Genomic DNA, 27,854 nt, shown 5'->3' with positions numbered 1-27,854 from the left:
GTACACCTTGTATGGAGCCTCTGACTCTGTATGAATGTGTGTGAATGGGTGAATGACATGTGTTGTAAAGCGCTTTACATACTTTGAGTGATTGCAAAGATTGGAAAAAGAGTTATATAAATGCAGTTCATTTATTTTAGTGGAGACAGGAACCTTGAGCTGCTGCTCACTAAAGCTGACAAGTGGTGCACATGCATGAAAAAAGAATAAATAAGATGTGGTTCTGATTTACACTTATGTATGTTCTTTCACCCTCACTAGGCTGGGTGTGAGCGCTGGTAGCGCTCAGTTTGTTACGTTCAGAGGTACAGCTCTTGTTCTTTTAGAGGCTGGATTGTTCCTGTACTTAAATTGGCATATTGACCAAAGCTTCACAATCTTACTTATTTTGTTAACTAAGCATATTATTATATTGTACAATTTTGTATTATGTTGTCAGTTCCTTTGTTCCATTATGTTCCATTATTCTCTGTGCAATACAGTATACTAGTTCATATAAACACCCTCCACTGTCCTGGATTATTATACAACCTGGTTGTGGGTCACATATCTCGCCTCTTCATCCATAGATCCACACTGCCTCTTCCTCTCCTTGCAGTTCACACGCATTAGTTCTTGTTGACTGTGTAGTGGCTGTGGCTGCGTTGACATACAGTAGGCTTGGTTGGTGTTCAAGCGGAAGGAGGGAAATTATTTTAATCATGCTAAAACTTAATGCATTATTGATCATTACAACAGGCAGGAACTAACATCGCCACCTTGGATGCAGTCAAAGCATTTAAACTAGAAATTTCACTTTACATTCATCTAGCTATTGATTTCATCCAAAGCGACATACAATAAGTGCATTCAACCATGTGGATACAACCCAAAGACTCATGCAAGTACATCAACTTCAGCATACTGAACTACCCCGCCTTGACAATCTAACAGAAACCGAGCCTGTGCAGCAAGTTTTGGTTACTGCACTAAATGGGCTCAAAGCCACAGCTGTGTCCTAATTCCTCGCAGCTGCCAAGTGTTACAGTACAACCATTTGTATTGTTTTCAACAAGAATACATTCTTTAGAAAAGGAATGTTGAAACAGTGCTCTCTGTTGTGTTAGGTTCATACAGATGGCTTATAATGTCTTATTGGCTCAGACAGCATTTTCACCTGTGGAAATAAACAATAGCTAGTTTGTATTGTCTTTGTGTGCTTCTGTCTTATACTCACAATAAGCCATGGGAAGAAAAAAAACACTTAACATTTTAAAGAATGTCGAGTGTTTTGTTCTCTTTTCTGCCACCAGGAGTGACAGCGTGGCACCCTCACTACTCTACAGCCAGAATCTGTTCTTCACAGGGTTGCAGATATGTATTAAAATATCAATTAGAACATAGTTAACACCGTGCCATGAGTCACAGAAATATTCATCACTATGTAAAGTTAAAAAGACAAGTTAATAAGACGACATTTAATTGATCACTCATTTTAAATGTCGATATATACAACACAGCTGCTGTCATGAACCTATATTTATGTTGACTTTGTCAGACAAAGTCATGGTTAAAAAATCTAGATTGTAATCAGCAGCTTGCAAAGAGTGTTGGTTAATAGGTAGTATTTATGATCCATGACCAAATCTACTTCTTACTGACTCTATTGAGTGACCGATACAATTAAAATAGGTGACCACAAATAGCTGCAAGGCAAAGCTGATGCTTGTTAGAGTACTTTACAATCTCTGCAGCTTCTCCATATTTTCTTTGTGAGTTTTAAGTTGCAATCACTGAGAATTTAGTCCTGGTTGATTTGGCAACACCCTATTTACTGGTGGTAACAGGAGATGTGGTTTAATACTAAACGTTCCAGAATACTAGTGCAGCAAAACAAACTTTATGTGTTGTATTTTGCACTGTAATGTGTAATTTCAAGTTCAGCTCGCTACTCAGTGTTGTCATTGGGCTCCCACACAAAGTGGTGTCTTATTTAAAGGGTTCAGCGTGTAATCTGCACTTGTTCTGCGCTGTGGCTCAGCACACTCATTCTTTGACAGACTGATCTCACAAGATACTTTCGTCTAATGTGAGTGCGTGTTACCATTAAATCTTGACACTAAAATAATTAAACATATTTATGTCCATAAGAAGTTAGTTAGTAATTATATTTGGTCTCTTTTTAGTACTTAAATGTGAAAGATATGCCAGAATTTAAATGTAAAATATTAAAACAATGAACTAACATTATCAACAGAGGGTGAAGAGGTAACAGTGTTGATGTTGTGTTAAACACGTCTGAAGCTAGCATGCTAACAGATAGCTGTGCTCCGCCTGATCTGTAATAGCACTTGTTCCTCTTGAGGTGATAGTGAGTCACTGTAGCGGCTGGGAGAGGGGCGGATCTTCCGTTAGTAGATGCAGTGCAAATTTAGCAGAATCCCCATCGGATCGGCAAACTTTCTGTTGCTGCTGTTACACAGGTTAGACCAGAGCCGCTGCACGCTCGCCTCCCTGAGAAGCAGTCATGGGTTGTTACTTCGTCTCTGCCACCCTGGACCCCAAGCCAATATACAAACTATCAAATTACACATTACACAGTGCCACACCCTCCACTTCCAACTAGCCTGCATTCTCTCTCGCTCTCTCTCTTGGGTGTCTGTGATTGTGTCTTATTGCGGGAGTGGAGTCAGGTGTGCAGGAGTCCGGCAACAAGCTGCCATCCATCATGATATCATAAAGACCCGGTTCACACTGCCAGATCGTAGAGTCTGTTCTAGCAGTAACAGAAACAGTAGTCATGTTTCCCGCCATTTAATTCTACTGTTCTGTCAGTATCTGTACCAAATACCTCTTTCCTGTGCCTGTGTAACATAGTTAAAGAGGTTCAGGTTAAATCTCATTAAATGGGACAACTACCCCGCCTGCTGTTGGAAATGTGTACCTGCATTGAGTAGTATTAGTAAAGGATTATGGCTAATCCTTAAAGCAACAGAGGATTTTGTAATAGACAGAGCATGAGCTGTTTGTAGCAGATGTGGAATAAACCTCCAGCCTGACCAGCTCTGTGTGATTCTTTTAGACAGCAGACATCTTACAGAGGTCACATTTTTGCCAAGACTCGTCTTTGACCAGGTAGATGTTTTCACACCACTGCATCGTTTTGGAGGTTCAATTCTTTCTTCAGCGTATTTGACTGCTAATTTAGTTAATAGCGGCCATATTCCCTTGAGATTGTCCTTTTATCTGAATGTGGATTTAACTATCAAGTATGAGTTTCAGCAAATGTAGTCCCTCTGATATGACTCCTGTCAATTTTGGCAGGGGTAGAGGGTTCTGCAGCCCTGTGCTAGGTGTGTTCTGTTGATGTTCTGTTCTTTCTAAATAAGCAAGTAATAAATAGCTGGTCAATTCTTTAATACATTGATAGAAAAATAATGCAAAGTTAATTGATAGGCATGATTACAAAATCTTGTACAAAGTACAAAGATGACCTCAAAATGTATTGAAAATTACCCAAACATTATTTAAGAATGATATTTCCTCTTAAGTAGTTACGATACAGTTTTTCACAATCCCTTACATACTGAAACTGTATGATTGAACCAAACACCCCAAACTATTACATTAGCTACCAACACATAGTGGACTAAAGAACACATGCATATTACACCAAAGGACTATGCAGATTACATTAAACACATTTATTTTTGTTTAGGCACAATGGGAAGATCATTTAAATAATTGCATTTTTTAAGCAACATGTAGAATACATTTTTTAGTACATTAGTAGTAATACACTACTAGCAAAAGATTGCTACAAAACCCAGAAGTAACAAGTCAAAGAAGGCATCCAATGATGCGAAAAACAGTAAAGTTAGGGAAGAGGGACAAACAGTAAGAAGGCAGGGACAGACGGACGAGAGTCTTAATGAGGAAGAGTGGTTGTCGGACAGCAGTGATATCCCTGGTTTTAATTTAAGTAACAGTCAGAAGAAAAAAATGTATACCGCTGAAAATAAAAAAGAATTCCGCCAACAAACTAAAATCCAACATGGTGTAAAGGTGGAGGAATACTTTCCAGATTTGGTAGTCAAAGAGAGGAGTCTGGCCTCACTGACCAAGAGTATTTTAGATTATAGAAACTTGCGGTAAAAGTAAAAAAAGTAATAAACTTTGATGTTGCGTGTTTTAATTAATATATTTGTTTGTTTTTTTTGCTTTTAACATCTCAGTAGTGATGGATACTTTCAGTGTTTTAAATGTGAATGGAGCCAGAGTTTTTAAAAGAAGAGTACAAATGAAACTTCTAAAATGAAACGTGTTGATGTACTTTTTTTTTTTACAAGAAATGCAACAGTTTTAATGAGATGGAGGAGAGAGTGGGAAGGGAAAGTCATTTTAAGCCACAACACTTCTCTTAGTGGAGGTGTGGGCTTTCTCTTCTCCAAGTCTTTTACTCCAGTCTCACTGGAGGTTGAGCATTTTATCGAGGGGAGGTTGTTTTTAGTTAAAGCAAGGTTTTACCTTTTTACAGCTGTTTTTATAAATGTGTACGCTCCAGCAATCGGTGCAGAGAGGAAGCTGTTTATACAAATAGTTAATGATGTTTTAAATGGCTGTGCCTCAGAGGATTTTGTATTCTTGGGAGGGATATTTTAGATCGCAACCACGCAGAGCGTCCCAGAATGCTCTGAGGCAGTTGGTCCACTCCCATGGTCTGGTGGATTTGTGGAGGAGGATGCACGCAGATGCTAGAGACTACACATGGTCCCACATGGGAGGAAATATTATTTTCTCAGCCAGGTTATGTAACAGTCTGCTTGTTCTTTGGTGTCCTGTTTTATGTTGAAGTGTTCACTCCCCCTTATTATATGTCTGGTGGTACTTCCTGTCTGTGTCTTTACCCTCCCCTTCTGATTGTTAATGTGTTCCTCCTGTGTCCATTTACTCTGCCCTTGTGTTTCTGCCTTTCTCCCCAGCTGTGTCTTGTTCCCTCGTTTAGTGCCTGTGTATTTATCCCTGTCTGCCCCAGTGTGTTTTGTGGGATTGTCATTCATGTTACGTCGTGTCCTGCTCGTGTCCTGCTCGGTTTGTTATTTTATATTTTTGTACTTTGTCAGCGTCGGCTTTGTTTTCAACAAAGCTCAATTTATTTATTTTATTTTTTTTGTTAACATTGTCGTCCAGTGAACTGCATTTGGGTCCTCACCTTCACCACACCGTGAAAGGTTAGTCATTTTAATATATTTTTTAAATGTATAGCATTATCCCGGCTGGTTTTACAGATCATTCTTTGCTATTATGTAATGTTTTTGTTAGAAATGTTAAGCCAAAAAGTGCATAGTCAACAGTACACCCTCAATATCACAAAAGCCATCACCAGATCTATGAAAGACCTGGAGGGTGATATAGTGGAACTAGAAGAAATCAGTGCATCCACAAGAGATCGAGGATATATTGAAATCCTCAAAGTCAAGAAAATGGCTTTAGCCAACCTACTAGATGTTAAAGTACAGGGTGCACTGGTCCGGTCCTGGTTTCAAAACGCCACCGAGATGGATGCTCCCTCCAGTTTCTTCTTAGGTCTGGAGAAAAAGAACAGACAGAGGGGGGTAAGCCACTCACTTCTCTCAGACACTGGGCAGGAAATAAAGTAACCAAGCCAGATCAGAAGGCGAGCTGTGAGTTTTTACTCATCCCTATACTCCAGTGAGTATGAGGGAGAGGAAACACTCCTCGGCGGGTTCTGTGGCGGATTACCTCAGGTCTCCGAGGAGACCAACTCGCAGCTCGAGGGGCTGTTGGATGCAGGTAGCTTTACAGGCCATGCCCGGACATCGAGCTCACGGCATTGACGGCTTCACAGTCAAGTTTTTTTTTTTTTTTTTTTTTTTTTTAAAGCCTTTTGGGACATTTTTGCAAATGATCTTTAAGATGTTTTTAATGAAAGCCTGGCGTCTGGTTCCATGCTGAAGTCCTGCCGCAGAACGGTGATAACACTTCTGCCTAAGAAGGGAAACCTTCAGGACATTGGTAACTGGCGCCCTGTGTCTTTGCTGTGTGTGGATTTCAAGCTTCTGTCCAAGGCCCTGGCCACCAGGTGTGCCTGGCAGGTCCATGGTAGACAATGTCTACCTAATTTGGGATGTTTTGGAGGTCGCCAGCTCATTGGGCATTAATATTGGTCTGTGTGGCAGTGGGATGTGGTTAGGGCGCCAGCTGCTGGGGAGAGACGGGAGTGTCCCAGCTGGAGGTCACAGAACTGTACAGGATCAGGTAATCAGTCACATAATAAATGCATGGTGATGGCCTGGTTCTGTTCTCTTGCAGTAGGCTGGGTTCCAGAGGATACGGAGACCCTCCTTCAGCCAGAACACGGAGCAGCAGAGCAGCAGAGCCGCGGACAGGGGAGCTACCTGTCAGCTGTGACCTTAAAGAACATTACCAGTGGTGAATAAAGCTGTCTGTGACCCTGTACCTCCTCTCTGTCTGTGCTTTGTTAACTGACTATGGATAGGAATCATCCACAGTCTAATTTCTCTATATTTAGAAGTTGGGGTACAGCCCTGGATTCATAAATAAGATCAAGGTGTTGTACAGTGAAGTTGAGAGTGTGCTGAAGTTCAATAATGGTCTGTGTGCTCCTTTTAGAGTGTGTAGAGGCGTCCGGCGGGGTTGTGCTCTGTCAGGGATGCTCTATGCGCTCTCCCTTGAACCTCTCCTCACAAAAATATGCTCCAACCTACAAGGTCTGCTTTTACCTGGTTCTGTAGCAGCATTGTTTTATCAGCTTATGCGGACGATTACAATGTTGTCATTGGAAGCAGATATTTTAACCAATATTGTAAAAGATTTTAGAAAAGATTGAGGGAAGGATTTCCAAATGGAAATGGCTGCTCCCTCAGATGTCTTTTAAAGGCAGGGTTTTGGTTTTAAACAACCTTTTGGAATCCCAACTGTGGCACCGCCTGACCTGTGTAGACCATAAGGCCTTTTTGCTAAAATACAGAAACAAATGGTAGATTTATTTTGGGATGCTCTACACTGGGTGCCACAAGGGGTGCTGTTTTTATCCAGAGAGGAGGGGGGACAGGGCCTAGTCCACCGAACAGAAACTTTTAGACTCCAGTTTTTACAGAAATATCTTACCGGTCTGGCTGATTTGGTGTGGAGAGACGTGGCCAGCTGTATCCTCAGATGCGTGAGTAACCTGGGGCTGGATACTGCTCTGTTTTTAAGTGATTCAAAATGTTTAAAGGTAAGTGAGTTGCCTGTTAAGTGTTGGGCCCTTTTTAACCATAAAAGGTGTCCAAATTATGACTCTCTGCACTGGTTGTTAATGGACCCTCTAATTCTGCTGTGCAGGTCCAGGACCCTATGCTTACAACAAATGGTGGATGCAGTGGGGCCGGCGCTGAATGATGCCGGGGGCCCTGGGCTCTCTGCTGGATCTAACCTCTAGCCGGGTTGTTCAGAGAATCCTCCAGCTCTGAAGCCAGAGACTCACTGGAGAGGAGAGGAGCTTCCTCATCAAATACAGCCAGGGAAAGACTGATCCAGACTCAGCGGACCCGTTTCCAGAAGTTTACCTGAGCCCAGGGCTGGGAGAACTGACCTGCCCCCTGGTCAAGGTCACTAACCTGGCATGACTGTCGCTGCACAGAGCAGACAAAACAACTTTCTATGCGAACTGTGTAAAAATAATTAACAGAAAAGGCCTGTTCAGCAGACCCTCCAATGTGTGGAGCAACAGACTGGGTGGAGGAAGCGGACCATGTCCACAGTGGAGGATTTAATACAAACCTCAAAAAGCGGACTGCCGACCTTCAGTGGAGGATTTTACATGGTGCTGTCGCTTCCAACGCTTTTATCTCTGTTATCAATCCTGCTGTTTTTAACCAGTGTCCATTTTGTAATCTACGTGAGACTGTTTTCCACATTTGTACTGAGTGTAAGAGACTCACAAGTTGCTTCTCTCTTTTAACATTGGTCTTTAGTCTGTTTAATGTCGTTTTTACTGAGAGTGTCTTATCATGGGAGCGGCCTACAAAAGAAGATAACAAAGAAAAGTGCAGCTCCTAAACTTCCTCTCAGGAGAAGCCGAAATGGCGATTGTTCATTGAATGTCTTGTTTTTGGTTGCTGTGGGTCGTTGTTTTTCCTTTTCTTGATTTATGAACTGTGATGTTTTTTTTGTGTTGCCAATGTTGATTTCCCTTTTAAACAAAGAAGTTTAACATCATAGTTACATCATTTATTGTTTACACAACTCAAATGTCCTCCTGTCATATATGAGCCAAGAGGGCTCAAACAAAGTGATAAGATAAAAATCTCAGATGGAATCAAGTGTTCACATCTAGTTCTGGAATCCAGGCTGGTCAGCAAGTGAGTGTTTGTTCAAGGATGAACTGGAGACTGAAAGTGTCTGTCAACATGATGTGAGGATAAACACAGCCGGTGGGGGGCGGGGGGCTCAGTGCATTTGGTTGACAAGGAAATCTGGTTTTACTAGGAGTCAAAAATAGCTTGGGTATACAGAGATAACGCTGTTTGTAGATTTCATTGCTCTGATACCGTCATGGAAGAACATGATCCCTTACACAATCCTCTGCATAAAAAGAAACACGTGGGTGGGCCAAACAATGAGAGAAACCTGCCTGATGGTATAATGAAAGTTTTCTCAGTATTATATACTGCACTAATTTTTTTTTTTTCCAATGTAAAAAATCCAAGCAAAAGTTCCATTATATTTTATTATCAGAATTAACTCAAAGTATTGGGGCCTGAAATTGTTGAAGACTCTTCTGGTACTAATTAAGTTTGTATTAACATTTGTTTGGCTGTCGTCCCTTCATGTTTATTAGTGTTCGTCTGACTTATCTTGTTAAAGATCCATTCCAATGTTAGTATGTATAATACATCCCTAGTATACAACTTATTGATTAGTATTGTTTGTGCTTCTTTGCAAGTTTTAAATCAAACTTTTTATTTAACCCGTGTTTACCCAGGGCTTGTTCACTGAGGACAAATGCACTTTTATAAGAACAAACTTCACAAATAGAAGCTGCCCAGGACAACCACAGATTTGCTGGTCACTGGACATCTCTCCAGGAACAGTTAGGGATCAAGTACAGGGGATTATTATTAATTCAATTTAAAATTAAATGAATTTTAAACAAGATTTTTGCTGAAGGCCCTGTCACACCTCTCCGTATGATAGAAACATATGAAAATTTGTCAGAGTCCAAATAGATAAGTAAATACCTACGTGACTACGTTAGAGGTATGTTAGATATAGGCTACGTCGGCTGACGGTGAACCCTACAGCCAATTTATTGATAACGAGTGGATAACCTATTCATAACCTATGTCAAGATTATGCCTGACGACGGAATAACTTATTAAACGTGTTTCTACAGTACAGCTAGCGTTCAGCATTCTAGCCGTTCTCCAGTATCAGCATGACGTGAACCAAATGGCACTTTTCCAGCTCTGTTGGCCAGACGCTCTGATACTTTTTAAATAGGTAAGTGATACGCTATCAATGTTTGACATATGTATAATAATTAGTTATGTATACGTCTGCTACAACACCGTTGTGAAAAGGTTGGACGTATTTGGGCTCTGACAAATTTTGAGTTACTTTTCATATACGCCGGCATACGTTTCTGCCATACGGAACTGTGTGACAGGGCCATATGTCTGGCGTGTTCGGCGTATCGTCTCCGTCCTTCGAACGATCACAATTTACCCTTAATTTATATCAACGTATTGCCGATATTTCGTATGTGACGGCATACGTTTCTGTCATACGGATATGTGTGACAGGGCCTTAAGGACATAAAGTCATATACCTCTCCTAAAACATTGTTGGGGTTGTTGTTCTGGCATTAGCTTAGTTAGCTCTTGGACAACATTTTAGACGAGTTTATACCTCTGCTGTCAGGAACAAAATCATGTCTAAAAACTTATAACAGCATTTGATGGCCAGACCTGAAGGCCTGGATGCAGAATAATGAGTGTAAAGATTACAAATGATAACAGACATTGAGACTTTGAAAGAAACAAAGTTAATTGGAAAGTATGGGTGAGACACAATATGCTTCAGTTACCATCAATGTTCTGAAGAGGTTCATAATCTTCCTGTAACTGTGTGTGGCTATAAGAGCCGATCTTTATGAATTGAGGCTCATTTAGAGAAATGGAACAGATGACGGCCAAACTAAAATATTTCAGCATATTGATGTCTGCAACTGGGAACAGGAGACAGGATAAAATGCACATCACAATATGTCTGTGTTATTATTATTTTATATCTAAAAAGGATTGCGTGAATCAACTAAAAAAAGTTTAGTTTGCAAAATGATGCCTTTAGGTCCACATATAGAAAAATATCTGCTGCTATGTTGTGTAATGTGAACAGAAGAAACAATGATAGACTATTGAAATCTGTTTATTACTGAAAGAACAGAGCAGATAGGAGGAAGAAGGCAAATACAGATATATTATTTGGCTCTGAACAAAAAAGGCTGGCTCAGCCTCAAAACCTAAGAGCCCTGAGTTGACTGTGTCTTAGTTGGTTTCTGATCCAAATTATATGTGAAGCAATACTACAATCAATTAAAATTAACAGCTTTTTGTTGTTGATCAGCTTTTAGTCAAGTCTTCCCAAAAAGATCAATATGGCCATGTAAACAGATATGTGTCAGTTTTATAATTAACTGTCACAATGTACAGAGAGTAGTGAGCGGAAGACGAAAGGTATAATGCAGCTGTTTTAATGCCATCACTTTCTTACAGCGCTAATGTCAACATATTGTACATCAAACCCAGTTGTCTCTCCCACACACAGAAGATACATCTAGCAGAGTGCTGTCAATCAAACATGACAGGCAGCCACAAACTAAAGTGGGTGTATTTTCAACTGTCAGAGGTGACAGAAACTCAGATGCTGAATGTGGAGGAATCATACAATCATGTATAGAGGAGCTATCTTCTACATAAATGATATATCCTGAATATGAACACATTCCGTCTTTCCCTTTTTGTCATTTACTTCTTAAAGCTGTAAACAAAAAAAACTGTGTGCAAAAAATGTGCAAAAAAAAACATACCTAACGAGTTGTGTAAAGCACTCATGTCTGAGATCAGAAACCTGTACTACGAAGCAGGATTTGGGATAAGCAAAGCAATTTCAGGTTTAAACCTGGGTTTCCAGGGTTACAGTGGAGGTTCACTGACTACCGGGGTACATCGCCATGGTAATTTATGCTGTACCCCAAACCTGTTTTGGAGCAGGTAATCTTAAAAGTGTTTCTTAAAATGGCAGGAGTGTTAGGGACTGACTTGTCTGTGTTAGCTTCTTGAGCAGTATGCTTGAGCGCTTAGAGTCCCGCAGACTGCATTGCCTTGCATTACTTTTCTACAAGTATAAGATATGAAAGTAAGCCTGCTTACCACTTTGAATTATGTTATTTGTTTTTCTTCTAAGTTGTTTTACCATGGTTGCAGCTAGTAACTAAGTATTTTTACTAGTATTGTACGATTTAGAGGTAATTCCACTTGCTACTTTTTACTCCACTGCATTTATCTGATAACTTTGAAGATTCAGATTCAGATTAATGATACAAATAATATATATATATTCAACAAATTATTTGTCATGTATTATTATATTTTAGATAAAACTTTATTGATATCTTGATGAATCAGAGTGTGAGCAGGTAGACAGGCAGAGTGCGAGCAGGAAGACAGGCAGAGTGCGAGCAGGAATACAGGCAGAGTGTGAGCAGGTAGACAGGCAGAGTGCGAGCAGGAAGACAGGTGGAGTGCGAGCAGGATGACAGGCAGAGTGTGAGCAGGTAGACAGGTGGAGTGCGAGCAGGACGACAGGTGGAGTGCGAGCAGGACGACAGGTGGAGTGCGAGCAGGACGACAGGCAGAGTGTGAGCAGGTAGACAGGTGGAGTGCGACCCTAACCCTAACCCACCCTAGCTTTAATCCATCAATAATTATAATTCAATAATATAATAAATATTATTCTGAACTGGGCCGTTGTACAAAATGAATATTAATCTCTGTACTTAGTAGCAGCTGCAAGAACAAGAAGAATATATTAAATACACAAATGAGATTATAGTCAGATCTACGATCGTGCCCCTAGATTTGGCAGTGATATTAAAAGTCTGCATTCACTCAGAAACAGCTGCAACTGTGGTGCTTTGAGCATGGATTATGTATTTAACTTATTTTTATGGACAGTGGACTTGTACATGTTTGGGATTGGATCAATGTTTGGGATTGGTCGGATGCGGCAAACCCTTTTATATGAACGCAATCATGGCTTGATTGGTAAACCCTTGACGGATTTACCGAGTTGATAACCACAGCTATGTGATCGCTTAACTTGATGGGATTGTTCGGCTTAGTGAAGCCAGAAAAGGAAAAATTATAATTGGTATGTTGAACTTGCTTTGTAATACAGGCCTCAGGACAATCCCAGAGTTGAAGCCAGATGTTGGGATTACTGTCATATGTTGTGGAGAATAAACATACTAAAGCAAAGGCAACGCACTCGTGCACATACAGCTACTCTTCTCTCACATATTCATATGCACTATGAATATGTATCACTATCAATCAACAGCAATAATAATATCAACATGATTCAGCTGTAAAGAAGTAATGACAATGATCGAGGGTGCGCAATTTCCCGACTGGAGGCCTGTGGAGCGGTATGAGAGAGAGAGAGAGAGAGAGAGAGAGAGAGAGAGAGAGAGAGAGAGTTGTTAAAAACACTTCACAAATTCTTCATCTTTAATGTAGGCTCTATTGGTTAAATGCTTCATTAATCATGTTATTTTATCCAAAATACAAAATACATTGTTATCATAAAATAAATATAGCTCCTTCAATAAACCAAATGTGACCATGCCTTTCATTTGTTAACCATACTTACACTTAGTTCTTGAATATGAATAAATAATCCCTTACATCGTTTCATTCCTATTTTTCTGCCAAGTGATTGCCAAATGAAGACTTACAGTATAAACCACTTTCTATATTTTTTGAGCCCACTAAATAGCGCTCTATGTTCAAAAAAAGGGTTGAAAGCTCACTGACTTGTTATTCCTTGAGCCTTTTTCTTTAAACCAAGAGCTTCATCTAGTGGAGATCACTAATGGCCAGTTTTGCCTATCCAGAAAGGAAGTTAATTTAACTCATAGAGATAGCAAGAAGGTAAGTACAGCCCTCCCACAGCTTAGATGTAAAACTCCTCTTTTTACACTGTTATTAAGAACGTCAACTACATCTGGCCCCGATGTGGACCCAGAGCTTAATATAAGTCCACCGTGGGAAACATCAATGCCAGGAGTTTTTTCATTCTTCATACTTAGCGCCACCTAGAATTGTTGGACAACATTTATTAAGACTGACACGTACATTTTTCAGGAATTCTTGTGATACAGCAGAGTGGTCTTTGCGCTCACAATTGTAGAGCTCTGAGAAAATCCAGGTGTCCGAATACTGTGTATGAAGAGAGTCTGATCAGTCTTCTATAAATTAAAGAAGAATTTGGAAGGTGCTAACCCTTTACTCTAATCTCAAGGAGATCTGCCTCTACATCTAGTTCCACAATCTCAGGCTCTAGGGTATCTATTCTAATCACATGAGAACAACAACCAGCGTAAAGTGCTAGGTCTTAGACACACAGTCTGTGGGGGCGTCTCCGAGCGTCTCCAAGCTCAACGGTTATTTTGGTTCATGTTTGTGCCACAGCACAAAGTGCAAATGGTCTGGGGTGAGGTGGAATATAAATCAGAGGGTGTGGCAATTAATAAATACACTCTCAGCCGATCACATCACTGGTCCTATCTCTCTGAAACAGCTGTTTATATGAACGCATCAATCGGTTTTTATTTCAAATGTATTTCACGTCGCTCATGGCTATATCTATTTTTATATTTTAATAATAGAAACATGAACCCGGGGGAAAGTGGGGGGAGGCAGTGAAACAAGAGGAATGAATTCTGGTATTACACTTTTTATTACAAACATTAAGCCTGGTGGTAAAAAATGGTAGTAATTCTTTATTTTAAACAACCTGGTTCCTAAATATTTATGCACCACAATGACATTCAATCAGAAACTAAAGTACATGACATACAATATCAAATTCACTCATGCCTCACTAAACTAGGAATGTAAATAAAATAAGATGTTTTTTGAACACTTACTGTGGTCACTGTAGAATGTCAGCCAGCTTCTCCTGGTAATACTCATAGTTTTCTGTGCAGTCCTCCCACAAGTTCAGAGGTTGTTCCTCGTTCTCCACAAATGTTTCCCAGGTGTAGGAGAAGTCCAGAGGCTTCATCACCCGCAGTTTACATCCAGCAGCGTGCATGGCCTTCAGTCCGTCCTGGATATCTGTTTCCTCCCACTCAAACAGCCGAGCAGCGAAGAGGCTCAGCTTGATGTTTTTCCTGACCCTCAACACTTCAGCTATCTTTGCTGCACAATCTGAGCATGGACTGGAAGACACATACCTGAAAGAAAAGTAGCAGAATGAAGAGGAATGCTTGGAATTTGCCAAAATAATTTCACATATCTCTGACATTGTATCAGTGCATTTTAAGGATAAACAGATTAAGATGCATTTAATGTAAGTACATATAACTTTTACATTTTTGTGTATAGGTGTGTTGCTAAATTACTCATCATGAAGAGTACTACACAGCCTGTGAAAATGTTTTCTGTGGCTCTACAGGAGAATGGCATAAGTGAAATCACATAAATCAGCTCAGTTTGGGCATAGAGACAATAGATTTTCAAACAAAAGAGAGGGTTTTAACACAAGCATCTCTCATAAGTCCCCCAACTTTATGGAAGCACTATACTAAATCACTAGAGTACCTTTGATATTTAGTTAAAGATCAGAGATTGGGTTGTTACGATTAAATAAGATATTCTGTGGGGCCCTAGAAGCTCACCTGGTAGGGTAAGATGGTAGTAATTAAGTAATATCATTTAATTATGTAATTAAGTAATAACCAGGTAATAGCTTGGTATTAACAATGAGTATATCCAAAAACAAAGGGAAATAATGCATTAAAACACATTTTTAAAATGCAGCTGTGATTCATGGTTATTACACAGAAACTACCAAAAGTATTTCCAGGTAACAAGTCATAGCATTAAACATTTAATTCTTACCCTATTGGTGAATTTCAGCATTAAAATACGGTAATTACCCATTTTAACTTCCAAGAATTTTCATGTGATTTTGAAGGTATTACCCTGATAGTAGCCTATAAGATTGTGAAAACACAAACCCATTATTATCAGGTTATTACACTATTAATGTCCCCATAGTAAAACATTTGAATCCAAACAATGCACTGATATAACCATTGTATTACCACCAGGATTCCATATTGTTACCAAAGTATTTCTATACTATTGCTAAAAGGTTTTGCCTCATTACAACTGTGTCTTTAAATGTTTCCCCTCATTATTACCCTTTGTTTTTGGCCCCTTATTACCTTGTTACATGATTTTTAGTCTTGAATATTACTGACATATACCCATTAGCAGACTAATACCTGGTTATTGCTTTGGTGATTACACAGCATTACTAAATGGCCAGCAGAGGGCCTCAGCAATATCCAATAGTTTGAACCCAAAACTGATCAATGTTTAAACTAAAATATTTAGCTTGCAGCCCATCACATCAAATCAGAATAATAAGACAATATTCCCTTGCTTTGGCATTTGATTGATTACTGAGTTTCTAGCATGCCAACATAAAACCATTAATCATTTTAAATAGCTTTTTCACATGTAGTTTCCACAGTTTGTTTCTTAATTGGAAATGATCGTACAACAACAGACCCATAATATATTATGGATATATTATACGTATGTATATGTATGTATATATGTATGTATGTATGTATGTATGTATGTATGTATGTATGTATGTATGTATGTATGTATGTATGCAACTATAAATAGATACATTTACAGTTTAAATGAGGATTTGACACAGGAGGTCTGTTGTTGTTACTGACCAGAGCTCCAAAATGCATTCTTGGTTTATTTGTGCATTTAAGAGAATAAGAGCATCTATTCGAAAACAAGTCACAAAAACAGTCATGGAAACAACACGAAAAATATTGCCCAGACTGAAAAAACGTTATATTTTAATTTGGCACATTCTTAATGCCACATACCATCTGACAGTTAAAGACAGGTATGTACCAGGTGACTGTGTATTTGAGTGCAGGGTCATAGTCCTTCAGGCACTGTAAGAAGAAAGCCTCTTCAGCATGAGACCCAGTATGCTCATCCTCCAGATAGCCCTTCAGTAGCCCATCATCAGCGCTCCCTTTATCCACCAGGTAACATAGGAAGGTCTTGTTGCGGCCCGAGGAGTATTCCACGTTCTTGAACTGGAACTTAAAGGCAAAAGGATCAATCCGGTCCCTGTGTATAACAGAATAAATGAAAGAAACATTGGTATATATTAGTTTTCATATTCTGACAAGATTCAAAACCAATATGGGACTGTTTCATTTATATCTGATATTATCAATGAGTTTTTACTATCTCTGTGCATCTTCAGTCGGGCCAGTGCCCCTGTGACAACCAGCCCCAAAAACAATGGTGTGAAACACCAAGTAAAGACAGATAGCTTTCTATTGCTCCAACTAGCTATAATTGTCATTTAAAAATCTATGTCACTGCAGTCATAGTGTATTATCGTGGTATCTCTTTCCTAGTTTTTACTGAATATCTCCAAATGAGTAAAACAGTGCCCCTCTACATTTAGCTGAGAAAGAGCTAAATCAGTCACTTGGTGTGATGAAAGAGGAAATTGTGCTTTGACCGAGGAAGACATCCTTTTAATGGACCTTGTTCTGGCATATGGTGTTGAAATTAAACGTCTGTCCACATAATCCTTTACTTTTGAAGTCCTGTTGGATACTGGATTAAAAGCCAGTAGGCAAAATATTCTGCGCTCGATGTCTATCTGTTAGTGCTGTAGCTAAATTTAAGGAAGTGATTCCATCGGCACTTAATTCAATACCAGGACTCAATATCAATATAACGGAGGACTCTTATGCTAACTTTAGTCCCTCCCAAGCCTCACTGCAGCAAACACTCAACTATGTCTCTGTTTTATTAAAAAATATAATAAACAGAGATAACAAGCTCCGTTGCTTAACATCGTGACAAATGACGAGAAAACCTGAAAAGAAATGGCGTTCCACCAAACTGGAAGAATCTTGTTTAGTCTGGCTAGATAATCTTAAAACGTATAAGAAGGCTCTCCGTAATGCCAGAGCAGCTTATTACTCTTCATGAACTAAATAATATAATTATTAGAGACAAAATTAATCACATCCTGCCCCTCAATTAGTAATGACTCAACTTTACCTACTGAAATCTTAAAAACAGCTGTAACACCTGAAATAAATCCAGACTGCTTTACTCTAATCAACCGTAACCAACAATATTACAAGGTCATTGTTATGCGGATGATACCCAAATATATCTAGCAATCAAGATGAAACTAATCAATTAGCTAAACTTCAAGCATGCCTTAAGGACATTAAAACTTGGATGTCCAGCAACATTTTGATATAAAACACAGACACAACTGAAGTTATTATACTCTGGATGCCATTGATTTGGCCTCCAGAATCAATCTGGAATCTCGGCGTTATCTTTGATGAGGATATGTCCTTCAACTCCCACATAAAACAAATGTTAAGGACTGCCTTCTTTCATCTACGTAACTCAGGCACAAAAATCAGGCACATCCTGTCTCAAAAAAATGCAGAAAAACTAGTCCATGCATCTGTTACTTTAAGGCTGGATTACTGCAACTCCTTGTTATCAGGTTGTCCCAAAAAATCCATTAAGACTCCATCAGGATCATATTACTCCTCTATAAACTGCTCTGCACTGGCTCCTGGTAAAATACAGAATATCATTTAAAATCCTTCTCCTGACCTACAAAGCAATGAATGGTCAGGCACCAGCTTATTTTAAAGATCTCATAGTACCTTATAAACCACTTAGAGTATTGCACTCCCAGAATAATAATAATAATAATAATAATAAGCTTTATTTGTATAGCACCTTTCATACAAGAATTGCAGCCCAAAGTGCTTCACAGCAAAAACATAACAAGATTAGACAGAATAAGAGCATTTACAGTACAATAATCCCAGTGTTGATGTAAATGAGTCTGAAGTACCATTATAGAAATAGCAGAATTAAAATAGTATAATAGAATGCAGGGTTAATTGTAGTTCCTAAAGTCTCTAAAATTACAATGGGAGCCAGAGCCTTCAGCTATCAAGCTCCTCTCCTGTAGAATCAGCTGCCAGTTTGTGTTCGGGAGGCAGACACCCTCTCCACATTTAAGAGCAGGTTAAAGACTTTCCTCTTTGATAAAGCTTATAGTTAGGGCTGGCTCAGGCTTTCCTTGAGCCAACCCCTTAGTTATGCTGCTATAGGCTTAGACTGCCGGGGGACTTACACCTCTCTGCTCCTCTCTATATGTTTCTCTCCTCATCTCCCTCTCAATCTGTATGCATTCATGTCCCTTAAATGCATGTTACTAACTCAGCATCGAGGGCAAAATCCCCACAGTATCTGTGTCTCTCATCTGGCAGGTTGCCACTATTAAAGGTTACATCTGGCTCATGAATGGTGGATGCGCCTCTTGCCCTGATCCTGCCTGACACCCACGTTATTATATATTGCACGTCTGTCCGTCCTGGGAGAGGGATCCCTCCTCAGTTGCTCTTCCTGAGGTTTCTTCCATTTTCTTCCCCCTTTAATTGTGGGGTTTCTTTTAGGGAGTTTTTCCTTGTGCGGTGCGAGGGTCTAAGGACAGAGGGTGTTGTATGCTGTACAGTCTATAAAGCACACTGAGACAAATGGGCAATTTGTGCAATTGGGCTATATAAATACATTTGATTTGATTTTTTTGAACACTTTCATTGAATAGGCTATTATTTTTCAAAATATATTTAATTTAGACCCGGAGTTGATGTAGTTTTATGTTTTAGATTTTATGTTCAGGCGCTACGGTTGACTGCTATACAAGGAAAAATACAGAAGAGGATGACAGCAGACTGAAACGGACTTTAGTCATAATTAAATACAAACTGGCCTATTTTATATATTTACTCTTTTGAAGTCATTAGGCTGCAGCTATGTTATATTTATTTAAAAGTGGGCTACTTTTTATTTGATTAATTTTCCACAAATATGGGGAGGACTCAAACAGGTCTGCATAGTTCAGTGTGTAATTTATTTCAAAGTAGGCCTACACATGTCAGTGTATTTTTTTCTCCTCTTTATACGAGTTTGGTGTTTTCATTTGTTATAACAGGTATAACTGACCCCTGATCTAGTGGGAGTCAGGGAGTCAGAGACAGGGGGAGAAACTCTATTCTCTGCTCTGGAGCTCCCTTTCCTAATTTTGTCTTTGTTTTTGTAGTTCTATAAAATAAATGTATCATTATTGCTTTAAGTTGTTGTGTCACCTCCTTTTATTTGTTATGGTTTTGACCATATACCCTGGTAAGAAGTGAACCACGGTCGAACGACTGAAAACCCAGGGTTAAACCTGAAATGTTCTCACTAACCACAAATCCTGCTTCGTAGGACAGGCCTCCTTTAAATAGACAGCAGGATAAGATCTAACCACAGCACCTGTTTTTGTTGTGCAAGTCAAGCGAATTTGAAGGATGGTAAGATGGGTGTCAGGTTGAAACTGTCGGGGCAGCTTGACAGCAGCAGGATGAGCTAATTTTACACCATCTCCATGGCTGGTAATTCCACTGCATTATTATTAGGCTGGTTTTTACTGTGACCCGGTTCTTATTAACCAGTACAGGCTTCATCTCTATTACTCTCAGGAAATACATTTTCAAATATTATTATATGAATGAGCGTCAGCTAAGTGAACTGTAATGTAATGTAATGAATGGAATGCTGTGACGGGATGTGGCACTTTAAAGCAGAAGCCTACAGCTGTCTTTTGGCTCCCACCCAGCACCAATTATCCAGAACCAGGTGCATCCTTTGGGGCAGGTCTGCTGCTGGTCTTGCTCTCCTGCTGCTCCCTACTGTAAAACCAGCTTGCTTGCTTCAACGAAAAAATAAGAACGTGCTGGGGTATCAGAAAGAGATGCATGATCATTTGCATGCAATCAAAGCGCAATGATGTCCAAGTTTTTATTTTCCCATTTTAACTGCCGAAGTAAACGGTCCAAAATCAAAATGTTTTTTCTCTACTTTATCATCTATGAAGGTTAGCTATAGTACCATGTTAAAAACATATAAATAAATAAATCATAAAATGCTCAAGGAAATAAATAATCATATTAAATGTTGAGGAATTAAATAATTATTAGGATTTATTTTAATCCAGATTACATCTACTTTTAGTTCATGTAAACCACTTTTTAATCAAGAGGCACAAAAGGTTAAGTAATAGCTGGCTAAGTTTTCTACTCAAAAGGAAATAAAAAGTGCGTTTGTTGGAGACTCATTTCAGCGGTTGATTTGGTAAACCAGTGAGTTTATGACAGCAGGAAGGTGTGTGGGATTGACTCAAAATTGTTTTGGTCTATACATTTGATTTGTAGATAAAGAGAAAAATATAGGATTAAAGTATCATTTAATTAGACAGAGTTCAATATTGTGACATTTGTCCCCTCACTCTAACCTCGTTTCCCCTCGTTTGCCATCAAATCAAGGGCAGAATCCCAGGTGTTAGCACACTTCTCTTCTATTCTATTTTAAAAACCGTATTAAGATTTATTTCATGATTTACAGAAATTTCAAAATGATTCTAAAAAAGAGAGATCACTAGTTGCACTAGATGAAGTATGTGTCTGGTGGAAATCACGACAAGGAAGGAAATACTATGAACTTTGATAGTAGTGGCTAAATCATTAAAAAGTCAACAAGTTTCAAACAAACTGTAGATCAGGCTTTTTTTAGCCCTGCTGAAGACCGACTGGGTTCGAAACATAACTGCATGAAGAACATTGGAGTGCCTGGATCACCTTCCCGTTTATCTTTTTTGCAAAATGAAACGGTTGACTGTTATTCAGTAAACTTGCATTAAAACCGGATAGTGCTAGTCAGGCAGAAAAACAGATCACACTTGCCCTTGGTACAGATACCTTCAGATTCATGCCTGGATTTTATGAACATAAACTTGCTTTCCTCTGAGAGGGGACTGCACCTACTTCATTAAATATCAGAAGCCTTCTTCCTGAAATCAACAAGATAAGACTCATCTACAAATCTGGCTTTGGAAAATGTCATTACTCTTTGTATGCTGATGACTTTTCTGTACTGGTTTCCGATAATGAATGAGTGCTGAACTTCTTAAAGTCAGCAGGTGGGTGACTGATAACAAGCTGTCACTCCAATTAGGAAAACTGAATCCATACTGTTTGGGTCAAAAATGTAATTGAAAAGGTCCCCTGGTTTTTGGTTTTGGCTTGCAGCTAAGGTGTCAGTCAATGATCTTGGCTGTGTGCTGCATGACCATATATCAGGAGTAAGTCAGGCTGAAAAGGTGCTATCTGTTATGATGATGTTATTAATTACTTTGCCACCAGAAAGACAAGCGGGAAAAGGTTGTAAGAAGAAAAAGCCCGGGCTCCTAACTAACTAACTAACTAACTAACTAAGTTGTCGGTTCCTTTTAAAATGTTTGCAATGTACTTGTTACTAGAAAATGTTCCCTATTCTTTGCACAATATTATTAATTATTTATAATACATCTATTTACTTTACTATATGGTTACCTTGTGCATCATATCGTTTTTGGTATGTCATATTCGTTCTACAATCAGAAATCTTACACCTGAAAACCAATGCCCATTGTTCCAAAGTCACATTGCTCTGAAAATACACACTCTCCCTGCAACAAACAGAAGAACATATGGCAAATTATTATGCAGAAGTAGAAGAGCACTTGGAGAGCTCAGACGCCACCATGCCCCAGAGCCCAGCAAGGGATTGTTTTCTTAATCTCCCACCTGCAGTGTGTTTGTCTGCTCCCATACGCACCCGTCTGACACGCCCGGCCCGCAAACAGAGTCCATCATTAAGATATGACTTTTATATTTTCTCCTCATTGATTTAACTAATATTTGTGTTTTGGTAAAACAGCGCCCCCGCCAACACCAGTAACAGTTCAGACGGAGAGTGGTACTGCTGCACGGGAGACAGCGAGAGACTTTCAAAACAAAAAACAACAAAATGATAATTTGATTAGATGAAGTTCTCCAAAAGTTGAGAGAAAAGCTGCAAAAATCAGAAAGACACCACAGTAAAGTTAGAAAGCGCTTTGTTGTGTCGAAGAGGTGTTTGTGAATAATGTCACTCTCTCTTTTCCTTTATGTCCATTTTATGTTAATAAGAAACATGATGGTGTCTGGTAAGAAGAGGGATGAAAACCTGGACAGAATAACAATAGCAGTTTGTCAAATGACAGGCTATGCTTTGTGAATCTAAATGTATCGGTACATTTGGTTAATAAGTAGAGCTGCGGTTATTTTCCATGTGTTTTTTAATGGGGTTTCACTCCTGTTATGAGAGCCAATTGGCACTAACTATGATAATTTGCGTTAAACAACTTCTCAGTCCGTAGGGACTTGGCTTGGTAACCGGAGGGTCAGGACTGAGACAAGGAGAGAGACAAGGACTTTGCGTGCATGTGCCCTCTCCAATGGAGCATAGCATCAATTTCTCTCTCTCTCTCTCACACACACACATACCCCTCCCGCCCCCCAAAAATAATGGATTAAGAAACGACCAATGAGAATTGGGTTGGAAAAAGAGCAATTTGACCAAAGAATCGACCAACTGACCAGAAGGTGTTGGCCCTACGGGGCCCCCAAAACGAATCCTGTATAAACTCACTACAGGGACATCATATCATTTAACTGTATTATTATTTTATTGTAAATATACAAAGACAATAGTTTACTATTTTCGTATACTAATAACCAGACATGTGAATCAAGTCTTTCAAATTCAAGTGGACATAGAAATAGAATAGGAGTAGAAAGGACATTTAACTGTTTTCTGTGGTCATTTGATTAGTACAACAGAAAAGGGCTATTGTGGTTAAGTGTTATGGTGACAACACATGTCAGTGGTTGTAGCTTTCCAGGAGGAGTGTCGACGCAGCTCCAGAGATGGTAGCTATGTAGCTTGTCCTTCTCCGCGCAATGTAACAAAAGCATCAACATAAAATGAACAAATAAAAATCATTCGAGTCATGCCTCAAGTCAATTCCCGCTTCATTAACGTTGAGTCTCAACTCATTTATTTCTTTATCTTTAGCTTAAGTCAAGTTGCAAGTCATCAAAACAGTCATCAGTCGTCACAATTACTCAATTCCACATCGTTGCCAGTATAATTCTGTGTGTCGATCTCAACATGCCACAACTCTGCCTCAAAATTCACAATAACAAAATATACATTTTACGAGAATTTACATTTTTTGAAGTGATATAGATTTGTTCCCAGATTACTTAAAACTGCAAAAATAACACACACAAATGATGCTTGTTAATACAATCACTGCTGAACCAGAAGTACCTTTTCCAGATGATGAGTGATAGTCAATAGCAGTAGTTATCTGGAGGTTAGTTATGTTATTTATCTAATTCTAATAAAAGTCTAAATCTGCATTTGGAAATTCATAGTAACCGCAATAAAACAAACTACACAATGCACTAACCAAATAGGTTAAGTTACAGGTTATTGTTATAGATATTACATTGGGTAAGTTAATCACATTATCAGTATCTGCAAGGTATTTTACATCATGTTCAGTATGTCACACATCTCAAGTGTTTCCACTTTTGCCATGAAAAGTTTAAAATTCAGACAGTTCACTCAAGTAAAGTTCCTCTTGTGATCAAAGAATAAGAATCAGACAGAGTAAAGGCATCCTCAGCAAAAGAGAAACGTAGTAAATAAAGCATGTTAATATTATTATTAAACAGTTTCATAAATCACACTTTGGGATGTGTACCTACCCTTCGATGATTTCAAATGGAGGTAGCTCCAGTGCCTCAACCTGAAATTCTCCATTCTGATCGTCACCTACTGCACCATTGGCGGCTGCTGCTTCAGCTGACGGGACCTCTCCGTTATCCACTGCCTGCTCTCCTTCATTCTTCACATCCTTTACATCCTTGGACATTTCAGTGGACTCTTTTTCTTTTCTCTCTTTTTTTCTCATTGGCGTGCGGCTTTTGTCTGCCATTGTGAAAGAATTTGTGGATTCAGATAGTCTGCATGGAAAGAATTAACGTGAAAAATACAGGACGTATATAAAGACAGAAGGTACGGACAGAAGACCTGAAACAAAAAAATACTGAGCAGCAGACAAGCAGAAAGGAAGGGATACCAAGAGAGGGGGAGGAGTGGAATGATAGAGAGGGCAGGGGAGAGCAGAGGAAGAAAGTAGTGCGAGGAGCTAACCAGAGAGAGAGAGAGAGATGCCAGGATTAGACCATACAGTTCATAGGTTTGTCCATGAACCAGACAGAATTGAAGCGCAATTTACACTTAGTCATTTATCTATTAGATGTCCCACGGGGTAAAATTATCCTACTGTGGTGAGAGAAAACTTTATCTGATCAAAGGTTAGTTTTAGCTTCAAGTGATAGTCCAAATAGGGGATTCGAGAGGCTTTCGGAAGGGAACACTGAGTACTTGATATTGTTTTTTGCCACAAGAAATTTAAGATTTAAGGATACTGTATTAAAACTCAGCATGTAATATTCAATGTGCAATATTCATATGCAGCTTCAATCTAAAAATATCTGTATTGGCACTGGCCTTTAAAGGCTCATATGGGTCAAACCATGGTAGATACACACAGGCAGCTGCAGCTCAAAGACCAAGCAAGTCTATTTAAAGACCCTGAGGGTGGGGAGGCAGGGCCCGAGCTCTTTAGAGTGGATAGTTGTGTCTGTGCTTATCTGTATTTTGACAGACTAAGATTGCAGCTAATGTTGTCTACTGATACATAGGACACATGCAATATTTGTATTTGAAAATGTTGAATATGGTTTATTAGGAATTGTCTGATAGCTTGCATGATGGCAGAATAGTTCTTAGTCAGTATGTTAGTATCCTATACATTTGTAACAGGGCACAAACTGATTGTAAATTATAATAATAATGTGGTCAACATCCGGTATTCTCATTAGAAGGCTCTTTATTAGATAGCACTAGATGATTATCTATTTCCAAACAACATTCTGTTATCAGTTTTAGATGTAGAGACAGCCGATTAGCCAGCAGTATTTAGCTCAGTCTGCATGTCTGTCAGAGAAATCTGGTTATAAGGGAATGTTGGAAGGAAGAAAGAAAGCAAGCAAGTATGTTCATTGTTTAACAATAGGGAACAACATTTTGTAACAGACCAAAATAAAACTTGCTTAAGAATGTTATCTTTCCAGACCCCTCAAGTTGTGGAAGAATTTATTTTCAATTGTTGTAGCCTATCCTTGTAATAATAAAAATAATTACCATTAAAAATGCAAAAAATAAACCTATGGTTCTCTGATATATATATAATGCCAATCCCATTGTGATTGTTTTGTTTTTAAAGTTTCCGGCTTGTTTTTGGTCACTATTTGTAATCTTCTTGTCTTTGTTTCTACAGACACTAAATAAATATTTGTAACTGCTTTTAAACAACATATTGTTTTGTTTTTGTAATCTTCACTTAATTTGTAAGGCATGGTTGACAAAGACTTGTCTTGGAGGTAGTATTGCCCTTTAGGACTATTTTAAGAATCAAGCCTGTAGACATGAACCAAAAGTTACGGATGTAACTATGATTATATGAATCTTGGATAACCCCAAGAGGCAGGGCTTAAGACTGAATATCTTGCGCATGCAAGTATTTATATCTGTGACCTTGGATGAACCCGGTCATGTATAGGTTTTGGTGTCATCAACGAGATCGGTCCTATAGAATCTTCATGCAGGATCACAATATTCCGAGTGAATAAGAACTCTGGCTGTCATCCAGGATTTATAGAACTTTCGTTCTATTTTATCCTTACTGACCGCCAGAGGCAGTGCTTAACACTGGAGAACTTATAACAACAGAGTTGCGAGTACCCACATCATTAAGGTGGAGCAGTGGGACTCTGCAGAAGAACCATGTCTAATGGATAAGGGGTGGTAATAATAATAATAATAATAATAATAATAATAATAATAATAATAATAATAATAATAATTAATTTAATTTGTAAAGCGCCTTTCAAAGCTAAAAGCAACCTCAAGGCGCTAAAATGCAGGACAACAACAACAACAAAAAAAACAGACATAAGAGGTTTGCGGAAAGGTTTTTTTGAAAAGAAAGGTTTTTAGTTCCTTCTTGAAGGAGTCGGTGGCCTGTGGAGCACACAGGTGTTCTGGGTGGGAATTCCACAGGTAAGGAGTGGCTGAGCAGAAGGCCCGATCGCCCATGGTGCGGAGCTTGGTCCTTGGGGGGTGGAGAATGGTGACATTCACCCTGTAAAACCTGGGTGTATATATGGGAATATATATATATATTAATTTTTTTTAACGGTGCACGATCTACCCGCACTACCCTCTTGGGCACCCCTGGACTAGAGTGTAGCATAGATGTAGCGTAGCTATGTAGGTTCTTTTTATGATCTTACGTCATAAATTATCTGCACGGTCAATTTGAGCCGCGGTCAACTGGTAAGATGGATCGATGGCTCAAGACGGGGTCAGTTAAAAGAAAATTTAAAAAAAAATCTGACGTGAAGGTGCATCGTCCTGATGCAGGTGATTCAGCAGCGACAACAAGTGGTTTTGTTTGCGTTACTGAGTCCCAGGAGAGCAATTCACCATCCAACCACCACCTGGCTGAAAGCTGTGAAACTTGGCTTGAACACGAAAAGTCCAGCGCTAAAGTGAAGAGAAAATATCACAACGCGACGACATCAAATTTGGATAGACACCGTGTTTTGTGCTACGAGTCGTTGGCGAACGAGGCTATGAAACTCGCCAAGCTCAAGCGACATTTTGAGAAGTGAACACAAAGATTACATTGGGAAACCTTTAGGATTTTTTGAGAGAAGACTGAATTAAATGAATTTAAGAAACACATGACGAAGGTGCCATCACAGTTTGCATTTTGTGTATCTCTCAGTAGCAAACGATCTTGCTGTGGGTAAGTTGCGGCTCTGTTCGCTCAGACCTGAACTCAGTAATAAATGTAGTCTACGTTTTATATGATGTGTAAAATCTATCAGTATTCACTGTTTTTGGATATTTGGGGAGTTAGGTGGTCCGTCAGTGTTTTTTTATTGGTTAAGTGGTCCTTGGTCGGAAAAGGTTTGAGAAACACTGCTCTAAGGGCTTGCACCAGGCACAAGAGTTTTGACCTTTCCTCCCCATCTCCCAAGGGGCGGTCAAACTGTGCCAAATGGATAGGCCGATTCAAATGTGAGCGTGCCAGCACCTTTGGGAGAAACGCTGTATTCAGCCACAAAGTGACACCTGAGCCATCCGAGTTCCACCTCAAACACAAATTGTTCACAGACAATGATCAAGGTCAAAGGGAAGCAACCAGAGGACCAACACCAGGGGCAGGTCCCATGTAGGAGCCTTTGCGGCGCTCAGGGGCGCAACCTCAGAGCTCTCTTTAAGAAGAGGGATACCAGGCTGTGGCAACCCTAGTATGTTGCGATGAAATAGCAGCTACGTACACCCTGATGGTAAAAGGAGACCGGCCACCTTCTAGGAGGGACTGCCAAAACTCAAGGATAGTAGGCA

General features: G+C 39.3%; 1 protein-coding gene across 1 annotated transcript; it reads right to left on the bottom strand.

The window, feature by feature from the left end:
- Window positions 1-10,418: 10,418 nt before the first annotated feature.
- apobec2a (apolipoprotein B mRNA editing enzyme, catalytic polypeptide-like 2a) lies at window positions 10,419-24,477 on the bottom strand. Its single transcript, XM_029432674.1, has 4 exons — window positions 24,077-24,477; window positions 16,242-16,466; window positions 14,219-14,527; window positions 10,419-12,705 (listed from the first exon to the last, which is right to left on the bottom strand). Exons 1-3 carry the CDS (start codon window positions 24,304-24,306, stop codon window positions 14,224-14,226), a joined length of 759 nt encoding a protein of 252 aa, XP_029288534.1. The 5' UTR covers window positions 24,307-24,477; the 3' UTR covers window positions 10,419-12,705; window positions 14,219-14,223.
- Window positions 24,478-27,854: the final 3,377 nt, after the last annotated feature.

This window comes from Cottoperca gobio, chromosome 5 (assembly GCF_900634415.1).
Source record: "Cottoperca gobio chromosome 5, fCotGob3.1, whole genome shotgun sequence".
NCBI classification, from domain to species: Eukaryota; Metazoa; Chordata; class Actinopteri; order Perciformes; family Bovichtidae; genus Cottoperca; species Cottoperca gobio.
This window is presented reverse-complemented; position numbering and strand designations above follow the sequence as displayed.

Excerpts from the sequence above, each read along its gene's own strand:
- apobec2a (XM_029432674.1), bottom strand. The coding sequence starts at position 24,306 with ATGGCAGACAAAAGCCGCACGCCAATGAGAAAAAAAGAGAGAAAAGAA. Across the intron at positions 16,467-24,076 it reads CCATTTGAAATCATCGAAGG|GGACCGGATTGATCCTTTTG; the intron begins GTAGGTACACAT and ends TGTTATACACAG. Across the intron at positions 14,528-16,241 it reads CTCAAATACACAGTCACCTG|GTATGTGTCTTCCAGTCCAT; the intron begins GTACATACCTGT and ends CTTTTCTTTCAG.